At 41.0% G+C, this 23,254-nt stretch overlaps 1 protein-coding gene across 1 annotated transcript in view; it reads left to right on the plus strand.

Annotated features, from left to right (window-relative positions):
- The first annotated feature begins 1,500 nt into the window (after window positions 1–1,500).
- Window positions 1,501–23,254, plus strand: part of rnf11b (ring finger protein 11b) — a 49,016-nt gene continuing 27,262 nt past the window's right edge. The window contains exon 1 of the mRNA XM_072574273.1: window positions 1,501–2,058. Within this exon, the coding sequence (XP_072430374.1) occupies window positions 1,939–2,058 (120 nt within the window). The 5' untranslated portion in view covers window positions 1,501–1,938. The remainder of the gene's footprint in view (window positions 2,059–23,254) is intronic.

Genomic DNA, 23,254 nt, shown 5'->3' on the forward strand with positions numbered 1-23,254 from the left:
CTTCAGTGGCCTTACATATATCATTCACACTAACATCATTCCTTCATAGTCAGTAAAGTATCTTAATATTTGTGATTAGTTATTATACTCAATAGGTAAGTAACTTGAGTATAGGAGTTTGGATGTTATGTTACTGTTGTACAGGACATTGGTGAGGCCGCTTTTCCAATACTGTGTACAGTTCTGGTCATCCTATAGGAAGGATATTTTAAAACTTGAGATGGTACAGAAAAGACTTACAAGGATGTTGCTGGGACTGTAAGGTTTCAGTTATACACTAGGGAGAGGCTGAATAGGATGGGCTCGGGCTTTTTTTCCCGAGAGTATCTGCGACTGAGGGGTGACCTTGTGGAGGGGCGTGGATAGAGTGAATAGCCTAGATCTTTTCACGGGAGTGGGAAAGTCCAAAACCAGAGGGCATATTTTAAGGTGAGAGGGGAAAGCTTTAAAAAAGGATCCTAGCGGTAACTTATTCCCGCAGAGGGTGTTGCATGTCTGGACCCAGCTGGTGCACGTGGGTACAGTGACCACATTTAAAAGGCATCTGGACGGGTACATGAAGAGGAAAGGTTTAGAGGGATATGGGCCAAATGCTGACAAGTGGGACAAGGTCAGATTGAGATGTCTGATCGGTGCAGACGAGATGGACCAAAGGGTCTGTTTCCCTGCTGTATGACTCTATGACTCTAGTGCATATGATCAAGATGGCTTTTCTACTTTGGGATCCAATTCTGGGATCAGGATTCGCAGTTCATTCGCTGTACATTCAGGCGCAGGACTTTTTTTTCATTTCGTTCACGGCTTGTTGAAGTAATATTGACATTCATATACCATCCTTTATTGCCTAATGTGAAATTGGTGCTTACAGCACTGCAGTCCATCTTAAGAGCTTGAAATACAATTGTATGGTTATTCATGGTCAGTTCAGATGGCAGTTAAGAGTCAACCACAAAGCTGTGAAACAGAAGACAAATATGAGCCAGGCGAGACAATGATGGCCGATTTCTTTCCGTAACATAAATCGGTTGAACTGTTATGATGGTAGACTTTAGTTAATTCACTGAACGTACATTTCTAACTGCTGAGGTGGAATTTGAATTCCCATTTCTCGACTTCTTCTCACCCTAAAGAACCCTGCTAATGTTTTGTCTGGTTTTGCGGCATCTGACATGTTGCCTTCGCCAGGGTGTGGGAAATAAAACTGACAGAAAAGGAAGCTAGATCAGACACACACCATCCATTTAAACGGGGAGAAGGGGAGTGCATTGCGCTTTTCAAACCACGGAACCCCGCATGGTTCAATGTAATGGGAAAATCGCCGAGTGCTCGCCCTGCACGCTCTGTGCACCTTTGTTTCCAGGGAGAGCAACAATCTGCGCCCATGGCGGGCCGCGCGCGCTGGCTGGTGACGTAATACGCCCGCGCTCACGCACACGGGCCCTGCTCGAGGCGCTGGGGGAGAAGAGAAGGGTCAAAGCCGCGAAGGGGAAAGGTACAGCTGTGCGCCAGTTCTGGCCTGGGGGGGGGGGAAGGCAGGGCTGGCCGTCGGCGTAAACCGGCCTCTCCCTTCAGTCGGTGAATGATCAACAAAGAGCATATTTTGCCGTGTTAATGAAAAGTTGGGAGTGAGCCAGCAGTCTGTGTTTCTTCTTCCAGTCACCCCCACCCCCACACACCCTGAATTACAGGGTGGCTTGTTTTTGTTTTGTTTTCGGTGACAGGCAGAAATAAGAGGAGCGGGCGGCCTAGTTTTCTGACAGGAAAGAAGATCTTCTGTTTTTGGTGGTAGAGAGGGAGGAAGCGACGTTTCCCATAAAGAAGCGAGCGCTGTTTTTTTTTTACACACCCGTTTTCCGTCAGTTTTTAAGCTTTCTCCTCGCTTTCCCCACGCCGGATCTTGCAGTGATGTTAAATACGGTGTAATATTCAAGGAAAAATATGGGAAATTGTTTGAAATCTCCTACGTCAGATGATATTTCTTTGCTTCATGAGTCTTCTGACCGGGCGAGTTACGGAGACGGCACCGAAATAGACCAGGAGCCGCCGCCGCCATATCAGGTTCGTCTTTGTTTGGACAAGTTTTCTTTTTGTCTCCAGTCTGGTATCCTTCAACCGATTGATGCTGTATTTATCCACCTGCCTAAGAAAACCACACGCTACGATGTTGAAGTGTGTAATGTTTTATATTTGGCCACTATTTTAGGATTTTTAGCTTTAATTGTGTCTAAAGAGCACCTTTATTTACTACTTGCCTGTTCGAATTAAAAGAGCACACTACTAATCCTCACTTAAACTAACACAATAAAAAACCCTAAATATCTCGGACTGAAGAACCTTGAAAAGGTAAGACTAGATAATTGAACGGATGTTTTCACACAGCTAATTTAACCTTATTGACTTGTGTTGAGAGATTTTTAATTTCAACTATTCTAACAAAACATGTAGAATTTGAAGCCACTGGCTTATCGTTACCTAAAATTGAAAACATGCCACCAAGCTTTCTTATGGACACAGATGTCAATTCGTAAATGATATGAAGCATCGTTGTTTAAGGTGCTTATTAAATGCGCTTATTTATTTGTTCCAGGAGCCAACCTGTGCAATTTGTCTCACCATTGTTATATATTTCACTTCGTGTAGTAGAGTTAATGTAGTCAAGAGGAAAAAACAAGCTTTGTGGAGTTAGTGTCTATTGTATTTATAGTGGGTGGGAAAACTCCTGTTTTCTCTGCACTGTGGACGATTCTGCTTTGTCTTGTACAAATGAATCACTCATATGTGGCACATTTGGCACTGACAGTGAATTTCAGTACTTCACATTTCAATAACATTATTATAAAAAAAGTGCAATATAGGCTGTTACTGGCTTCAAGCATTGGTTCAACATTTACCAAAAATGCCAACCATTTGGGTCCAAACCCTCCGTACTGATAGAACAGTTTCTCATTTCTTGTCTGAGCTTCCCACATCGTATTGCTTTGTATATTGTCCAACATTCTTTTATGGAATAATGCTAATCTGTAGTGGTGTCCTCAATGGAAATTGCGGAAGTTTGTTGCATTTTGGCATTCTCTCATCCTATATTTAATGGCTACTAAATTCGAGTGAGCCCTATATGTCTATTTACTTACAGAATTGACTTTCTTGAGGTTATAAGATAATTGCTTTATGCATGTTGAGCTAGAGGGCAACTTGATTATTAATTATTTGCTTTATTGTGTCAGTTTTGTTCATGTTGAAAATGGCTTGTGCTGGAGCAAGAAACCAGGGCAAATAATTTATTAAAAATGCTAAGGAAAAGCCTGCTTAACTGTCTTATCTTGCTTTCAAACAGAAAATTCTAAAAATCTGACCAGACGCATAGTTCTGTCACTTGTGCATGATGTCATTATGACACAATTGGCACGTTCTACCCATGTCAGAAATTTTGTTGAGGACTTGCCTGTGATGCTGCTGACACTTTTGTAGGTTTAATTATTACTAACTATTAATATTGTTTGAAAATTGTGGCATGTTTTTAAAGCTAACTTATATTGATAAATTCTGAAGTTCTCATATCTACACGAATTCATCAACTTATTAACTTGGAACTCATACCGCAAATTTCTTTTGGCACAACTGAATTTCAGATACTACTTTTTAGGATCAAGGTTGCAATAGACTTATTCAAGTTCCTATTTGGTAATAATCCTATGGTAACAAAACACCAGTGATTTAAAGGTCCAGGGTTGTTTTGGTCTTTTATTTTCTGCCATCCCCAAACTTTCAATGTAAAGATACTTGACAGCAATTGTAACATTTTATAGTGATTGTTAATAAAATAACTCCACAGTGAGAAGTGGATTTGGGGTTTTGAATGAAGATGTACTTCCAGAGATTGGCTTTCTCGAGACCTTTTAAAGGTGGGCAAAATGAAGAAAATTTAAAGATATGGAGTATGGGGGAGACCAAAATTGTTAGCGAACTGACAAACAAAGGGTGGGTGGATCTGCAGGGAATGAGAATGTCAGTGTAGGATGTGGTCCAGAGGGTGTAAGGTGCAAGGAGATGGGTGGGATTTTTGTGATCAAGAATTTTAAAAATGATACATTAGTAACTAGATGACCTTTAAAGTCATTTAATGCTGGATAAAGAAGACCACAGTACAAGATAGGATGTGACTGAATAAGTGAAATTTAAATAATACAATTCAGTAAGTGTGTTTAAACATTCAATCTTGAGCTAATAAACTATGGATAAGGATTTCAATGTTAGAAGGATGAAAATTGGACATGTTGGGGGAGGGGGAGCATGCTTCTACAGTAATTAAGGTATGTGTTTGAAATTTACTTAAACATTGAATAGGATAATTTGAATCCCAGTTTAACCTTTTGCGTGCAGCCCTAGAATTGGGTACTTGTATTCCTTTGTAATGATTCCATCATACGTTATTACCAGATAAATCCGATCCCTGTCAGGAACCGGGCTTGATAGGGTCATATTCTATCTTGATTTTACTGCAGAGGTCTCTTGCTGAACCGTGAGCGCAAAGTGCTGGAGATTTTGCTTTAATAACAAAATGGAAGATTTCTACAAAGGGAATCCAGATAAAATAGAATAATCTAAACTGTCTACACAAGTTCAGACATTTTAAATACAGTGAAAAGAAAATTGTTAGTCTCAAAACTCTCCTTTTATTAGTTGAAAAGAAAAAGTTTTTGTCATGCCCAAAACTCCCCTGTTAAGTTCTCAAAGCACCACTTGTCTTGCTACTGTACCTAAAACGCCAGTTTTACACTTTGGTAGGTTTAAATGAATTGGTTTTCAAGCCAGAACTTTGACACCTTCTTCCTGGAACTCTCATACACTTAAGCTTTGCTGCACTTAGCTTAAATTACCACATCTGGATTTTATCTGGTTTGAAACCAACACTAACACTTCACTCGAAGGACTTGATTCACTGTAGCCTTCTTTTAAGAGCACTACACTTTACAGACATCCACTTTCTAGGTCTTCCCGAGACTAAACCACTACCTAAAATTAAGTGAAACCAGAAATTTCTCTTAGCCCAGGGTGTTTCCACCAAGATTAAAGATTCCAGACTAACAAAACTAAATAAAATGGCCCCATTATGTACTATGTTGATTCATCAACAATCTAAGATCATTCCTGATTAAAGGCTAGATTCTCCTGCTCCTCTGATGCTGCCTGACCGGATGTGCTTTTTCCAGCACCACACACTCTACTATCTACTCTACAATCAGGCTTCAAAAATTCTGTTTTAAAGGAAACTGCCATGGTCATAAAAATACTTAGAAATTGTTTATTAAATTCAGACTGCCAGAAAAACCAACCAATTACTAGCTCAATCCCAGAAATGCAAGCTTGCAGTAACTAGCATGAAAAATAATGCATATATGTCTCTTAATTTGCATCACACTGAGAATTCACGAGAATTAAAAATTTTCAATGGTGTGAACCAAATCATTTGACTTTAATTACCTCTGTTAAGTCCTGGATTGTTTTGGCATATCTATAACTTGATGTCACATAACAGTTTACTCGTCCATGAATAATTACGGTGGACCAGGAGAGCTAAATAATGTAAAACAAACATAAAACCAAGAACTGCGGATGTAGAAGATCTGAATCAAAAATAAAAATTGCTGATGAAACTCAGCAGGTCTGATAACATCTGTGGGAAGAAAGTAGAGTTAACATTTCTAATGCGGTGATTCTTCTTCAGAACTGTCAGCAGGTAGGGAAATGTGGTGCTTGTGCTGAAGCTGAACTGGTAGAGGACCATGTGGGGAAGGGGAAAAGTGAATAGAAAAGTGGAGATGGAGCCCAATGAGTGAGAGAGAGAGATAGTTATATAAAAGGTCTAAATACACATGGAGAGTATTCATACCATGTCAGAACAGAAGAAAAGCTGAACAAGTGATAATAAGAGCTAAGTAGGAGAAAATAAATGTGCTGTACAAAATGAAATCAGTATATTGTGATAATAGGCCTAGGAATGCATTAGAATGGGTGACTGTGCTAAAAGCAGCCCATGTCATAACAGGACCAGGTATGGGGCGGATTTTAAAAAAGACATGGAAGGATGGAGTTGAGCTCTAAGGTTTATTGAGTCTGAGACTGTAGTTGAAAGTGAGATGTTCTTTGAATTCGCATTGAGGCTTGCTGGAACAGTGCAGCAGGCCTGCAACAGAATTGTTGGCCAGGGAAGATGGTGGTGTGTTCCAGTGACAAACAACTAGAAGCTTAGGGTCATTTTTGCAGATAGAAAATAGATGTCTGACATGCTTTTGTGTCTGAGTCTGACCAACCTCATCTCATCTGGTTATCTCCCTGCTACAGCCTCCCAGCGTTTGGTGCTTCCCCCTGCCCTGCCCTCAAAATCCACTGACAGTACTCATTGTTTCTGCCTATTCTTGCTCCAATCAACTTATTTCTTAGTGTGAGTTAGTTTGCGACCAGCAGCTGCCATGTCTTCATTATGGACATGCAGTCCCTTACACATCCATCCCCCATCAGGATGGTCTCAGGGCCCTCCACTTCCTGGAAAGGAGGCCTGAACTCTCCCCATCCACCACAACCCTCTGCCTGGCTCAGCTCATCCTCGCATTGAACAACTTCAACTCTTCTGTCTCTGTCTTCTATTCAAAGGTGTGCCCATAGGTGTCTGCATGGGCACCAGTTATGCCTTTTTTTTGGGGGTGTGTGGATCATTCCTTGTTCTGGTCCTACTCTGGCCTCTATCCACAACTGTTTCTCCAATAGATTGGTAACATCTTTGCTGCTTCACTTTCATGTTCAGAACTTGAAAAATGTATTAATTTCCCTTCCAATTGCCATCTTGCCCTCAACTTCATCTGGTCCACCTCTGAATCCTCCCTTCACTTCCCTTCCTTGACATCTTCCATTTCTGGGGATAGGCTGGCCACTAATATGCACTACAAACAGTTACTTGCACTATCCATCATCACGCCTGCTTCCTCCAAGGATTCCATCCCCCATTCTCCCTGTTTTCCTGACTCTGTTGTAACTGTTTTGATGATGCTGCCTTTTGCAGGGGTGGCCTCAAATGTCTAGCTAAATTGTCAACTGAGATTCCATGCTGCCATGGTCGACAAGGCCCTTTAGCCGTGTTTGATCCATCTTCCTCACTTCTGCCATCACCCATTTCCTTCCCTCCCACAACAATAATAGGGTCCTCCCTTACCACTCCACCAACCTCTGCATCAAAAGGATTGTTAGCCATCATTTCTGTTGCTAACCTCCAACAGGGTGCCACGATCAAAAACACATTCCCCTCACTTCCCTTGTCAGCATTCAGCAGGCACTGTGCCCTCCAGGCATTCTGGTCCACTCCTCCTTCAGTGTTCCAGACCGTCTTAGCGCAGGCTTGAAGAACATCATCTTAGAGACCCGGAGCTTCTGGGATTCAACATTAAGTTCAATAGCTTCACAGCCTGATTATATTGTTCCATTGTTTTTACATGCCCTGTGCCTGCTTCTGTAATGATATGGGTTGCTTTCAGCACAGTCACCCATGCTCATGTAGGCCTATTATCATGTAATGTATTCAGTAGGGCTCACCCATTTTGTCCTACTCTTAGCTGAGCAAATGATAATAAAAGCTTTTGTTCAGACTTGCAGCTGGGTTTTTTTTTACCTACGCCTTTCACAGCCCCCTTTACCCACCCACCTAACCCACTGTCCCTCCCTCTTCTTGTTCTTTCTGTCTCACTCTGGTGAGTGGCTTATGCGGTGCTCACAAGTGTTGGTGTTCCCATGTATCTGCTGCCATTGTCTTCTTAGACAGTATAGATTGTGGGTTTGGAAGGAGCTGTCTCGGGATCTTTTGGTGAAATTTTGCAGTGCTTCTTGTCAGTAGTGCACTTCTCCTCCTGAGTCAGTGGTGGAGAATGTGGATGTGGTGCCAATCAAGCACACTGATTTGTCATGGATGTTGTCAAGCTTCTTGGGTGGTGTTGGAACTGCACATTAGGAGTATTCCATCATACTCTTCACTTGTGCCTTGTAGAAGGTGGACATATTTTGGAGAGTCAGGAGATGAATTACTTATTGCAGGATTCCTTGTCTCCGATCTGCTTTGTAGCCATTGTTTATGTGATGGGTCCAGTTGTTTCTGGTCAATGGTAATCCCTAGGATGTTGATAGTGGGGGATTCAGTCATATTGACATCATTGAATGTCAAGGGGCAATGATTAATAATCCAATAAGAGACGTTGCCTAGCATTTGTATGTCGTGAATGTTACTTGTCACCCCATCCTTGCCTATTGTCCAGATCTTGCTGCATTTGGACATGGAGTGCTTTATTTCTGAGAAGTTGCAACTGGTGCTGCATGTTGCACAATCAACAGTGAAAATCACCATTTGTGACCAAATGATGATGGAAGGTTATTGAAGCAACTGAAGATAGTTGGGGCCTAGGACACTACCCTGAAAAATTACTGCGGGGATATCCTGGAGCGAAGATGCTGACCTTCAACAACAATCACAGCTGTCTTCCTATGTGGCAAGATGTGGATCTGGATATTCATAAGTTTTCTTCTATCAGTTTAATTTATGGTAGGACTACAGAGTTTGGAACTGATCAATTAGTTGTGGAAATCATAGCTCTGCATGCCGTTTCCGCTGTTTTGCATTTAAATACTGTGTGCTGTAGTTTCACGGGATTTTTGTCTTTTAGTTTTGCCTTGTGTTGTCCTAGTTTGTGCTCTTGCACTGTTCTTTGAACCAGCGTCCCTTCTTCCAGCTTGAAGGGAATGGTCAAGCAAAGGATGTACTGGCCCATGAAATCATGTTGTGGTTTGATATAATTTTGTTAATGGCCTTCAGTACCTCATGTATCCCTAGTTGTGATTTGCAAGACCTATTCTAATTTAACACAGTTGTAGCACCACACAACAATGAGGGTTTGTATTTTGTCTGTACAAGGAGACAGTAACTCATAACTACTATTTGTGTCCGATCGGTAAGGACTTGCATTACCTTGACATTTCTAGACATAGTTTTTGGTTTCTACGTCTTACTACCATCTGCTTTCTTTCTTTTGCAGCATCACCCCTCATGTCATGTAATCTGCCTACAATTCAAATGCAGATCTTGTTTTTGGACTTGGCTCCATCCTTGCTCCTCTTCTGTTTTCTTCAGGCAAGGTTATCCCTTAAACTCCTTCATTTGGACATGGAGTGCTTTATTTCTGAGAAGTTGCAACTGGTGCTGCATTGTTCAACATAATGGTTTCTTGAAAGTTGCAACCTCTGATCAGAACTCTCTTGGTTCTAATTTTCTTTGGCTATTGAGCTTTGTACCTAGAGCTAAGCTGAGTATACAAGCTTTATCAGAAATTAAGCTCATTCAGTGAATGAGTTTTTCACTCTTCGTCAACTTAGTACATTTTTCTGCAAAATATTATTTCCTTCAACTTGTTATAAACTGTTTAAATGGTGAACGATCTCCCATTGTAACTAACTTGTTGAGTTCTTTCCCTCTCTTGCTGTTCCTGACAACCTGGTCCCATGATCACTTTTTTTGAAACCTGATTATTGTTTTAAGTCAGTAAAGAAACCACCAGATCAGTTAGTATATTTTTCCCTCAAAGGCACATGAACAATTACATCTAAAAAGAAGGCAAACAAAGGGCTTGTATTGCTTCAGAAGCAACAGATTTTCATTGAATACTGACTCCACTTCCTTCCTCAATGTGGGAACAAGTTAAGCCATTTGATAACCTGACATGGTGTCGCTAAAATCTGCTTACAAATGTTAAAGATTTTTTTTAAAAAATGCTTTAATTGTGAGTTTTCTCAAAAATTTTCTTATTTAATCAACTTAACATTTGTGTTTAGAAAGTGCTTGGAAATCCACATTGTTACTTTTTTTTTCTTTGCTAAACTGCTCCAAGTTAAATCAAAGTAAATTTGTTTGAAATCATGACAACAGAATCTTAGTCACAAAATTTAAATGTATACAGTTTTTAATTTTCAGATTAGAATAAAACTATGCAGTACGAAAATTTAAGTTATTTGGCTCATCGTGCCTTTGATTCTAGTTTTTCATTGCATTTACCTAGTCTACCTGTTCTTTCCCAATTTAATGTTCAAAAGGATTTTGGGAAAAATATTTTACCATACAATCTTCAAAACAAATAGCAAAGGAACAAAAGAACAGGAGTTGGCCATTCAAATCTTTGGGCCTGCCCTGCTGTTTAATATGGTAATTGCTGATCAAACACTGCATTTCCCCATGCTATCTCCATAAAGTTTATGCCAGAAATTACTGCTTGTGCCTACTTGCCTTTTGAGAAGCCGAAGAAGCTCCTTCTTGAAATGCTGCAGTCAATGGTACATCCGCAATGCCTTTAGGTAGGGAATGCCTGGATTTTTGACCCATTGATGTTTGATCCAAGTCAGGATGGTGAGTGGTTTGGAGAAGAACTTTCAGGTGGTGGTGTTCCCATTTATCTGCTCCACTTCTCCAAATAGATGGAAGTGATTGTGGAATTGGTGCTATTGAAGGATCGTTGGCAATTTCTGTTGTGCATATTGTAGATCATACACTGGTGCTAATGAACATTGGTGAGGGAAGATGGGAGATGCTTGTGGATATGGTGCCAATCATGCAGACTGGATGATTTGCTGCTGCTTGAGTATTGTTAGAACTGTACTCATCCAGGCAAGTGGCGAGGATTCCATCACACTGCTGCTTTTGTCCTTGGAGATTGTGGACATGCTTTGGGGAGTCAGGACTTGAGGTGTGCTGCAGAATTCCTAGCCTCTGACCTACTCTTTAGCTACTCTATTTATATACTGAGTCTAGTTGAGTTTTTGTTTAAAGCTAACTGTAGGATGTTGATTAATTGGAGGGTTCAGCAATGGCAAAGCCATTAAATGTCAAAGAGCAGTGGTTAGACTGTCTCTTATTGGCGATGGACATTGCCTGGCAGTCTTGTGGCATGAGAGAAAGTGAGAACTGCAGATGCTGGAGATCAGAGTTGAAAAGTGTGGTGCTAGGAAAGCTCAGCAGGTCAGGTAGCATCCGAGGAGCAAGCGAGTCAACATTTCGGGCATAAGCCCTTCATCAGGAATGCTTCTTGCTGCTTGTCAGCCCAAGCCTGCATATTGTCAAAGTCCTGTTGCATTTGAACATAGAGTACAATAGTGCTGATCATTATGCCAATTATCAGCAAACATTCCCACTTCTCCTGTCAAACATAAATGTGAGGTCAGTGACTGAACAACTGAAGGGCCAAGGAGGAACCACTACAGTGTTGTCCTGGAGCTGAGGTGACTTCCTGGAGCAACCACAACCATCTTCGTATGTGCGAAATATGACTCTAATCAGCAAAGAGTTAGCCCCCGATTTCCACTGATTACAGTTTCACTTAGATTCCTCGAAGTCATGCTCAGTCAAATGCTGCCTTGATGTTAAGGGTTGTCACTCACACCTCTGGAATTCAGCTGTTTTGTCCATGTTTGAACAAAGGCTTTAATGAGGTCAGGAGCTGAGTGGCCCTGGCAGAATCTAAATTGGGCATGAGTGAGCAGGTTGCTGACGAAACAGCTGATGAATCTGTTGTCCTTCTCCACACCACTTGGAGGAAGCACTGTGGGTGATAAGGATTCAGAAGGTTGCATGTTCTATACTTCCGAACTCTTGACTCATAATACCACCTTGTCTGTTTCTTTCCTTCACTACCTCTTTAAGCTATGGGCTATGTAACATTCTTGGCTGCATTCTCTTTTCTGCTATATCTTTTCCTCATTGAGTAAAATTTCTCTCCCACTATGGATATTGAAACTAGCCTGTCTGAATTCTTAAACTGTCAAATCAGCAATTCTTTTACACTCAATGCCACAGTTATGTTTTCATCTGCTTTCAGATGTCCTTACTGTGACATCTGAATAATTGCACCGAAAACTTTTTTTTAAAAAAGAAAAAGGCAATCCTTTAACTTTATTTGCATGCTTACTATTATTCTTTGGTTAATGGCACTAATGTAAACTATTTTGTTGAAGTAGCTCAGTTGCTTTGTTTTTAGAATCAGAATCATTTCCCTTGGTCTTGATACTTTGTGCTCTGGCTTCTGAAAGGCATTTTAGATTGTGCGATGCTCAGTTATTGCACTAAACAAAAGCCAATTTTTTTGGAATATTGTATCGTTTTACTCCATCTTTCACCCCTTCCAGCTGCCCCCACCAACAGCACTATCATAATCCATCTTCTATGATCCCTCAAGTTGCATTTAACTGCCAGAGCAGAGATGTACTGAGGCAGTATAATAGAGTCATAGAGATGTACAGCATGGAAACAGACCCTTCAGTCCAACCCGTCCATGCCAACCAGATAGCCCAACCCAATCTAGTCCCACCTGCCAGCACCCGGCCCACCTCCCTCCAAACCCTTCCTATTCGTATACTCATCCAAATGCCTCTGAAATGTTGCAATTTTACCAGCCTCCACCACATCCTCTGGCAGCTCATCCCGTACACGTACCACCTTCTGCGTGAAAACGTTGCCCCTCAGGTCTCTTTTGTATCTTTCCGCTCTCACCCTAAACCTATGCCCTCTAGTTCTGGACTCCCCAACCCCCAAGGAAAAGTCTTTGTCTATTTATCCTATCTATGCCCTTCATAATTTTGTAAATCTCTATAAGGTCACCCCTCAGCCTCTGCTCCAGGGAAAACAGCCCCAGCCTGTTCAGCCTCTCCCTGTAGCTCAGATCCTCCAACCTTGGCAACATCCTTGTAAATCTTTTCTGAACCCTTTCAAGTTTCACAACATCTTTCCGATAGGAAGGAGACCAGAATTGCATGCAATATTCCAACGGTGGACTAACCAATGTCCTGTACAACAGCAACATGACCTCCCAACTCCTGTACTCAATACTCTGACCAATAAAGGAAAGCATACCAAATGCCTTCTTCACTATCCTATCTACCTGCGACTCCACTTTCAAGAACCTGCACTCCAAGGTCTCTTTGTTCAGCAACACTCCCTAGGACCTTACCATTAAGTGTATAAGTCCTGCTAAGATTTGCTTTCCCAAAATGCAGCACCTCACACTTATCTGAATTAAACTCCATCTGCCACTTCTCAGCCCATTGGTCCATCTGGTCCAGATCCTGTTGTAATCTGAGGTAACCCTCTTCATTGTCCACTACACCTCCAATTTTGGTGTCATCTGCACACTTACTAACTGTACCTCTTATGCTCGCATCCAAATCATTTATGTAAATAATCAAAAAGTCGAGGGCCCAGCACCGATCCTTGTGGTACTCCACTGGACACAGGCCTCCAGTCTGAAAACAACCCTCCATCACCACCCTCTTTCTTCTACCTTTGAGCCAGTTCTGTATCCAAATGGCTAGTTCTTCCTGTATTCCATGAGATCTAACCTTGCTAATCAGTCTTCCATAGAGAACCTTGTTGAACACACATCTACTGCTCTGCCCTCATCAATCTTCTTTGTTACTACTTCAAAAAACTCCAAGTATGTTCTGGTCAGACCACATTGGGAACATTGCGAGCAGTTTTGGGCCTTGTATCTAAGGAAGGATGTGCTGACCTTGGAGATGGTCCAGAGGACGTTTACAAGAGTAATCATGGGGTTGAAGGGCTTGTCATATGAGGAGTGGTTGCGGATTCTGTGCTTGATGGAATTTAGGAGGATGACTGGATCTGATTGAAACTTACAGAATACTGAGGAGGCCTGGATTGAATGGATGTGGGAAACATGTTTGCACTCCTAGAAGAGACTAGGACCTCGGAATGAAGGAACATCCTTTTAGAACTGAGATGAGGAATTTCTTCAGCCAGAGGTGGTGGTTCTGTGGAACGTTTTTCCACAGATGGTTATGACAGCCAAGTGATTGAATGTAGTTTTAGACAGAGGCTATTGATGAGTAAGTGGATCCAAGATAACAAGAAGGTGGCAGGAGCTGAGAAACGATTGAATGATAGAGCACACTCGATAGGCTAAATGGCCTATGCTCCTGTATCTGGTGTTATTCGGCTGGGGTTCTGGATTACTAACTAGACCCAGTAACGTTACCACTACGACACCTCTCTCTCCTGTTGCTTTGCAGTTTCTCTGTTTCAGTTTGGGAAGCCACTGATTTTTTACAAAAATGTATTTTTGAGACCTTATTTTGACAACTGTAACGGAGTGAACAAGTTATAAATTCGCTTGCTCTTGCAAAGTGACACTCAATCTAGGTTGCCTGATTCTGGTTTGATGTACTTAAAAGCTTTACAAACCTAACTTCCAGTTTAAATTCTACTTTAAAACCATTTATGACTATGTTTTCAAATTCACTCTCCTAAACTCCCTGAATCATCTATGTGCCTCATAAAGATGCCTGAAAGCTGCCCCTGACTGGAAACATAGCTGGGTCTGCTTTTCATTTGGAGGCTTAATAATAAGGTGGATCTTTACTGGGAAATGTCAAACTCTAGAATCATCATTTAGACTGTACATACCTTTTGTTTAACGTCAAGTGTACCAATTGTGTTTGATATCTATTGAAGAACCAAGAATTGCTTCCCTTTTCAGATGACCTCCATGCAGAAATGCAGCTTTATTATCCACGGATCTGCATTCTCAAATATTTGATGCTAATAAAGCCAAGAAAATTATCACAATACCTTTTCTTGTCATCGGTAAATCCATTGTATTCTAATATCCTCTCTTCCCTTGTTCGGTTATTTTTCTTGAGATTCTTACACACTTTATGCAACTTCTGTGAACAGCCAAAATTTATTAAGCAAGTAGAACTTTTGGAGTATCACTTAACACTCTTCGCAAAGTTTGTAAAGCGTGTCAAGAGAAACTCTGAATAAAGGAAGCAGTTTTTCCTTTATAGAAGATCTCACATCGCAGACAGTAATGCCCACAAGACAACCCCCAGCTACTCCCCCACAGTCATGTGCCACTCAAGACATAATGCAGTGACCTTATTATTTCCAGAAATAATGTAATTTAGATAATTTTCATAACGGGAAGATCTGGTGTAAATCATTTTTTAACTGCAGGGAGTAGTCAGAATTTTAACTGAAATGTTCTTATTCTGAATAGGGCATGATAATGTAAATTTACTCTGAATAATAGGAGATAGTAATGTAAAGTTTTTACGTTGTACCTGCAAATAGAGGAACATACCATCTTAGCCCCGGGACATCCAATTTCTTGAAGGTCAGCGGAGCAAATAAACCCCTTAACATCCCTCCCTCCTTCCTCCTCCCTGTGTTAAAACCCTTGTGCCTCCAATCTTGTTTTACCCTTAAGCCCCATCAGCAGACCCTTTTCCATTTATTTCCATTGCGATGGGCTGGTTGTTCCCTGTCTGGCAACTGTGTACATATCAATTACCTTCAGCTTTGTAATTCTTACTGTTTGGCAGCTTTTAATAATTTTTTTTCTAATTTTATTGTAAGCATTACAAATTTCCAAACGTATGGGCTTCTGCTCCTGTTGGCCCCATCATCTGCTATATTCCTTGACATGAAGGTACACCCTCTCTCTTGCCTTTTATCTCTTTCTGAACTATTACTGTTTGACCTTACTCTTTCCCCTCCTATTAATAGGATATTTTTCCAGAAAGTTGTGATCTCTTCCATGGAGCCTATTTGCTTAGATTACTAAGATCATCCTGTGTTTTCGCACCTTTGGTTGTAATTTCTTTTAGGATCTGCACATTTGTCATCCATACCTTGAGGTATGCACCTAAAAGATCTAGTTATCATATGTAATTTTTTTTCTGTCTTTACCATTGACCTTTTCTGGAACTCTTACCTTGTTAAGCACCCACTTTTTTTTTAAAAGTACAGTAAACTTCTTTCCCTGCAAAAAATTTAAAGTTGTTTATTTGGAAGGGAGAACAAAAGAACAGCCTGGTTTAAAAATTGAAAACTGCAGAAACCTGCAAAACAAAAGGGACTTGGGGATTCTTGAAACTAGCAGCAGGTGACCAGGAAGGCTAATGGAATGTTGGTCCTTATTTTAAGGAGTTTGAAGTATGAATAGGGAAGTCTTGCTGCATCCAAATAAGATGATGGTGAGATCACATCTGGAGCACTTTAATTAAGAAGCGATATCATTTCACTGGAGGATGTGCAGAGAAGGTTCACTATGATGATTCCCAATATGATGAGCAAAGGTTAAATAGATTAGGACTCTACTCACTGGATTTAAGAAGAAAGAGAAGTGATCTTGTGGAAGCAGAGACTCTTAAGGGCTTGCCAGAGTAAATGGTGAGAGGATATTTTCCCTCATGGGGCCAGAGGGCATAGTCTCAGAATAAAGAGGTCACCAATTTAAAACTGAGATGAAAGGAAATTTCTTCACTCAAGGCTGAATGTCTTTGGATCTCCTTGCTATAGAGAGCTGTGAGGGCAGAAGCCTTGTGTAAAGATAGATTTTTGATCTATTGGATCTGTCTGATTAGCAGTGATCCTATTGACTGGCAGTACAGGCTTAAGGGTCCAAACATCTTACACCCGTTATTTCTTATGGTCTTACAGTTATATCTTTAAGAACCACTGAATCCTTTCTGAGACCTCTGTTTTAATGGAAACCCTTTTTGCCTGCTTGCAGTGTACTCAAACAATACGATATAATAGAACTAATTATAGTGCATTCTTAAGCTGGAGACTGATTACTTCGTGTTGTTGGAATTTTAGGATTCCTGCCACAAATTAATTGACATGGACTACAGCCTCTGACCATCTGCAGTGAATTCTTAAAATGTGTAACTCATGCTGCTGCAGACAATTTAGAGTTTGGCTGATTTGGCAAAAGTTTTATGAACCAGTTCAACTATTTTCACATGGTTCTTCTGTCATCACACCATCGCTTCAAGGGTTTTTTGCTGCTGTATTCTTAACTGTTCAAATTTGCATGCGTGCATCTGAGTTCACGGTCAGCAAATTCTCCTCCATTTTAGTGAGATTGTACAAATCCAATCCCTAACCACTCTTCCATTACCTTTTTATCCCACAACTATTTTGTTAATTGTACCATAGATCATTGCTTAAATCTGGTCACCAAATTTACAAAACATGAAATGAATTTTTTTTCAATATTTATCTCTGCCTTTAAATCCAGAGCCATTAGCTTATTGAAATCCCTTGCTAAACACAGACTTGTAAGTTCTGTATTATAATTTTAACTTCAAAGCCAAGATTAATTTGTTCATTTCAGGTTTTAAACCAAAATAGCAACAGAAGACAGACTCAGGAAGCTTGTAGTTATACTTAACAAAACATGGCAATGATTCTGCAGGCATTCTACACTCTTACTTTCTAGTTCATCTTGGCGCATGGGAATAGTACTGTTTTTAGTCTCTCTACAATGCCTCTGGTCTCCTACTTCTGATTAGACAACTAAATAACTTTGGTTTCAGATTTGATACATGCCTTTGCCGGAAGTAGCTGAGCATTAACTCTTTCCAAGCCACAACCCACAGCATTATCAATTAGTAATTTGTTTTGCCTAGATGAGGCCTGAAGCTAATTTGTTTAAGGGAAGCATGATCAATTTCTAATTGGCTCATAAGGGCAATGACTGATGTCACCTCTGCCTGTCTCCTGACTAGTTCCTTAAGTTGTCAGTTATCTGTGGGCCCACCCTCTTCAATAAATTCTGTTCTGGTCATTTGTTATAACTGCTTGCCAAGATATTAGTTTAACATGTTCTTTATCCATTTCTTTTTGGAAAGGGAAAGCTCTGCTGTTAGGACCTGACGATTGATTTTGATTAATTTGATTGATTATTCTTGAGGTTGTCTCAATTTTTGAATGCTTATCCCTCACCATTTGTAGGCAAGCAGGAGGCTGGAAGAACGCAGCAAGCCAGGTAGCATCAGAAGGTGAAAAAGTCAACGTTTCAGGTACAACCCTTCTGAATATTGTACAAACCTTGATCTTGTTACCTTATCCAAAACCTTTTCTGCCTGTATCCTAGACTGTACTAATATCAGAGACAAGACACGAAGCTCAGCAGGTAATAGCAATCAGTGCTCCTGTAGTTTTCTTTTTTAAAACCTGATTAACTTTGCAGCTTTTTTCTGGTCCTGACTCTGAAGAAGGGTTATATATCCGAAACATTGACTTCTCCACCTCGTGATGCTACCTGGCTTGCTGCAATCTTCCAGCCTCCTGCTTGCCTACTTTGGATTCCAGCTTCTATAGTTTTGTTTTTTACATCTATTACTGACCATTTGTTCGTTCTTGAAGGTTTTTAGTTTGTCGCGTTAGACTGCCTGGAAAGTCTTCTCATTACCTTCAAAGGCAAATGATATAGTGCATGTTGAAAAATAAAATTATTTGTAACCTCAAAACTATATAAAATCATAAAAGATCACCAAAGTGCTAGTCTAAACTACTTGTTACCCAGAGTAAATAGTCTAATTGTTTAGTGTTGTACATTCACCCAATACATCATCATAATTGCTGAACAACTAACGGATCATACAGTTACAAACTATTTATTAAATAGGAAAAGGCAGAGACCTTAGCATGAGCATGCAGAGAGATGTAGACATACAGGTCCACATGTTGACAAAAGTGCCAACAAAAGTAAATAAGGAGGCCAAGAATGCTTATGATTTGGAGATGCTGGTGTTGGAGTGGGGTGTACAAAGTTAAAAATCACACAACACCAGGTTACAGTCCAGCAGGTTTAATTGGAAGCACACTAGCTTTCGGAGCGACGCTCCTTCATCAGGTGATAGTGGAGGGCTCGATCGTAACACAGAATTTATAGCAAAAATTTACAGTGTGATGTAACTGAAATTATACATTGAAAAATTGATTGTCTGTTAAGCCTTTCATCTGTTAGAATACAGTGATAGTTTCACTTCTTTCATGTGTAAATCACAAAACCTTTTTTTTTAAAAAAGTTGCATTCTCGGGTTAGCTGTTAACAATGGTGATAGCTAGACAATATGTTGAACACCTTCAACATATTGTCTAGCTATCACCATTGTTAACAGCTAACCCGAGAATGCAACTTTTTTAAAAAAAAAGGTTTTGTGATTTACACATGAAAGAAGTGAAACTATCACTGTATTCTAACAGATGAAAGGCTTAACAGACAATCAATTTTTCAATGTATAATTTCAGTTACATCACACTGTAAATTTTTGCTATAAATTCTGTGTTACGATCGAGCCCTCCACTATCACCTGATGAAGGAGCGTCGCTCCGAAAGCTAGTGTGCTTCCAATTAAACCTGTTGGACTATAACCTGGTGTTGAGATTTTTCAAGAATGCTTATGGCATGCTTGGAGCTTCAGTTGAGGCATATAATATAAAAATTGGCAAGTCATATTGCAACTGTATGGAACATTAATTAAACTACATTTGGAATATTGCCACACTGCCAGAAGGATTTGGAGACTTTTGAGAGGCTACGAATGTCCTTCAGGGAAGGAAATCTGCCAATCCTCATGTGGTCTGATTGAAATAATTCCAGACCCACAGCAATATAGTTGACTCTCAATTGCCCTCTGAAATGGCCTTGCAAGCCACTCAGTTGTACCAGTTGTTACAAAGTCTCCTAAATGAAACCGGAATTGTGCCTAGGCACTGGAAAAGACAAAGGCAGAAACCGACCTGTTGATCCTGCAAAGTCCTCCTTTCTTACATCTGGGAACTAATACCAAAATTGGGAAAGCTGTCTCTCCTTGTAGTCACGACACAGCTTGACATTGTCTGTAATGATTCTATGAGTATGACTGTGTCCTAGATACCACCGTCCACATCCCTGGGTATGTCCTGTCTCACCAGCAGGACAGATCCAACAGAGGTGGTGGTGCAGTGGTATATGGTCAGGAGGGAGTTGTCTTGGGAATTGTCAATATTGACTCTGGATACCATAAAGTCTCACTGCTTCAGATTAAATATCGGCAAGGAAACCTCCTGTTAATTTCCATGTACCATCCTCCCTTGGCTGATGAATTGAGGGTTGCACTGGCACAAAATGTACTCTGGGTGGGGGATTTCAGTGTCCACCACCAAGATTGTCTTGACAGCAGCACTACTGGTTGAGTCCTCAAGGACATAGCTGCCAAACTGGATCTGCAGCAGGTGGTGAGGGAAAAACCTGCTTGACTGCATCCTTGCCAAACAGGTAGCTGCAGATACTCTTTGTACAAGTGTCATGGGACAGATGTAAGTGCACAGGTTTTGTGGAGATGAAGTCCCACCTTCACATCAAGAATTATCGTCATTAGCTTGTGTGGCACCATCACCATACTGAATGGACCATCAACAGCAGCAGAATTGTACTCCAGGACAACCTGCAGCCTCATGGCCTGAGATATCCCCCACTCAACCCTGACTTAATGGAGAGTAGAGTCGGACATGCCAGAAGCAGCATCAGGCATACCTGAAGATGAGGTGGAACCTGGTGAAGCTACCAAACAGGACTACTTGCGTGCCAAACCAGTACCAGCAGCAGGTGAGCCCACAATCAATGGATCAGATCAAAGTTCTGCAATCCTCTTACTCCAGTTGTAGATAGTGATGGACAGTTAAACAACTCATTAACTCTCCACAAATATCTCTATCCTCAATAATGGAAGAGCCCAATACATCAGTGCAAAAGATGAGGCTGAAACATTTGCAGCAATTTTCAGGCAGAAATGCAGAGTGGATGATCCATTACAGCCTACCCCAGTGATCCCCAGTATCACATACTGGTCTTCAGCACTGGATACTGCAAAGGCTTTGTGCCCTGACAGACTTTCAGCAATAATTGTGAAGATTTGTGCTCCTCTTCAAGCTCTTCCAGTGTAGTTACAACAATGGTATCAGATGTAGGAAATTGACTAAATATGACCTATACATGAAAAACGGGACGAATCCAACTCTGCTAGTTACTGCTCATCAGTATACTCTACATCATTAGTGAAGTGATGGAAAGTGTCATCAACATTACTATCAAGGAACACCTGCTCAGTGACACACAGTTTGGGTTCCACCAGGGCTACTCACCTCCTGACTTCATTACAGCCTTGGTTGAAACATGGACAAAAAGAGCTTAATTCCAGAGGTGAGGTGAGAGTGACACCCATGACATCAAGACTGCATTCAATCAAGTGTGGCATCAAGAAGCCCTAGCAAAACTAGCTTGAGTGGATATTGGGGCCAACTCTCCACTCTGAGTCATACCTGGCACATCAGAATATGGTCATGGTTGTTGGAGGTCAGTCATCTCAGCTTCAGGACATCTCAGCAGGAGTTCCTCAAAGTAGTGTCCTAGGTCCAGCCATCTTCAGCTGCTTCATCAATGACCTTCCCTCGATCATAAAATAAGAAGTGGGGATGTTCAATGTTCAGCAACATTCATGACTCCTCAGATACTGAAGCAGTCCAAGTTCAAATACAACAAGGTCTGGACAATATCCAACCCTGGGCTGACAGTAACAAGCAACGTTCATACCAATTAAAATGCCAGGCAGTGATCATCTCCATGAAGAGGCCATGTATTTAATACCCTTGACAATCAATGGTAGTAACACCACTGAATCCCCCATTATCAAAATTCAGGGGGTTATCATGGATCGGAAACTCATCTGGACCCACAATGTAAACACAGTGGCAACAAGAGCAGGTCGGAGGCTGGAAATACAATAGCAAGTCACTCTTCTCCTTGTTCAGTTTTTTTTTCCTGAGGTTCTTACACACTTGATGCAACTGCAACACACCAACTGTAAACAAGCAACCAAACTTATTAAACACTGAACAGTACAAGCTTTGGAGAAATCCTGAACACTCCTCACCATGCTTGAGAGGTGTGTTCAGGGAAACTCTCTGAACAAAGAAAACAGTCTTTCCTTTGTACAAAATCTTTATACCACAGTTAGTAATGCTCACAAGCCAACCCCCAGTCACTCCCTCCCAGTCACATGCCAGTCAAGATACAATGCAGTGACCACCTCGCCTCCAGAAACTCTGTAATGCAAATCGCCCCTAATGGTGAAATCTGTTGCAAATCGTTTTTTTATATAACTGTAGAGGAGTAGTCAAATTCCAACTGTAATGTTCTTATTGATTTCCTGAATAGGGGATGAAAAATGTAAATCATCCCTGAATGTCAAGGAAATGGCCATGTAAACCTCCCACATTCCACCTATAAGACAAAGACACATCACCTTACCCCCCCCACCCCACCCCACAGCATTCAATTTCTTGCAGGACAGTAGAGCAAATTAACTCTTGAATATCTCATCCTCACTCCCCACAGCCTGTCCATCATCTACAAGTTACAAGTCAGGAGTGTGGTGGAATATTCCTCCCCACTTGCCTGGATAGGTGCAGCCCCAACAACAAGGAGCTTGATACCATTTCAAGACAAAGCAGCCTGCTTGATTGGCACCCCATCAGCAAGCATTCATTCCCTCTACCATTAATGCTCAGTAGCAGTAGTGTGTACTATCTACAATGTGCACTACAGAAATTGATCCAAGCTTCTCAGCACCACGACCACTTCCATCTCGAAGGCCAAGGGCAGCTAATACGTGGAACTGCTGCTACCTGCACGTTCCCCTCCAACCTCTTGACTTGGAATATATCCTTCACTGTTGCTGGGTCAAAATCCTGGAATTCCCTCCCTAAAGTCATTGTGGATCAACCTCCAGCATATGGACTGGAGCAGTTCAAGAAGGCAACTCAGTACCACCACCACATCAAACAACAAGGAGCAGGCAATAAATGCTGGCCAGCCAGCAATGCCCACAAATGAATTTAAAAGATGTTTACTAGGATGTGCCTAGTTTGGAGGGTATTAGCTGTGAAGAGATTGAAACAAGCCAGGTTTGTCCAAACTTGAATGTGGGAGACTGAGGGGTGACTTGATAGAATGGATTGACACAGTCTTTTTCCCAGGGTAGAAATGCCAGTTACTAGGGGATATAGGTTTAAGGTAAAAAGGGAAAGTTTAAAAGAAGGTGTGAGCAGTATTGTTTTACTTAGAGGATGGTAAGTGACTGGAATGCGCTTCCAGAGAAATCACACAGCATTGAAACCGACCCTTCAGCCCAACCTAACCAAGTTTCTCAAACTAAACTAATCACATTTGCCTGTGTTTGGTCCATATCCCTCTAAATCTTTCCTATTTTTGTACCAGTCCACACGTCTTTAAAATATTGTGATTATACCTGCAATTACCACTTCCTCTGGCAGTTCATTCCACATATGAACCTATGAAAATGTTGCCCTTTAGGTCTGTCTTAA

The sequence above is a fragment of the Chiloscyllium punctatum genome, chromosome 7, assembly GCF_047496795.1.
Source record: "Chiloscyllium punctatum isolate Juve2018m chromosome 7, sChiPun1.3, whole genome shotgun sequence".
Lineage (NCBI taxonomy): Eukaryota > Metazoa > Chordata > Chondrichthyes > Orectolobiformes > Hemiscylliidae > Chiloscyllium > Chiloscyllium punctatum.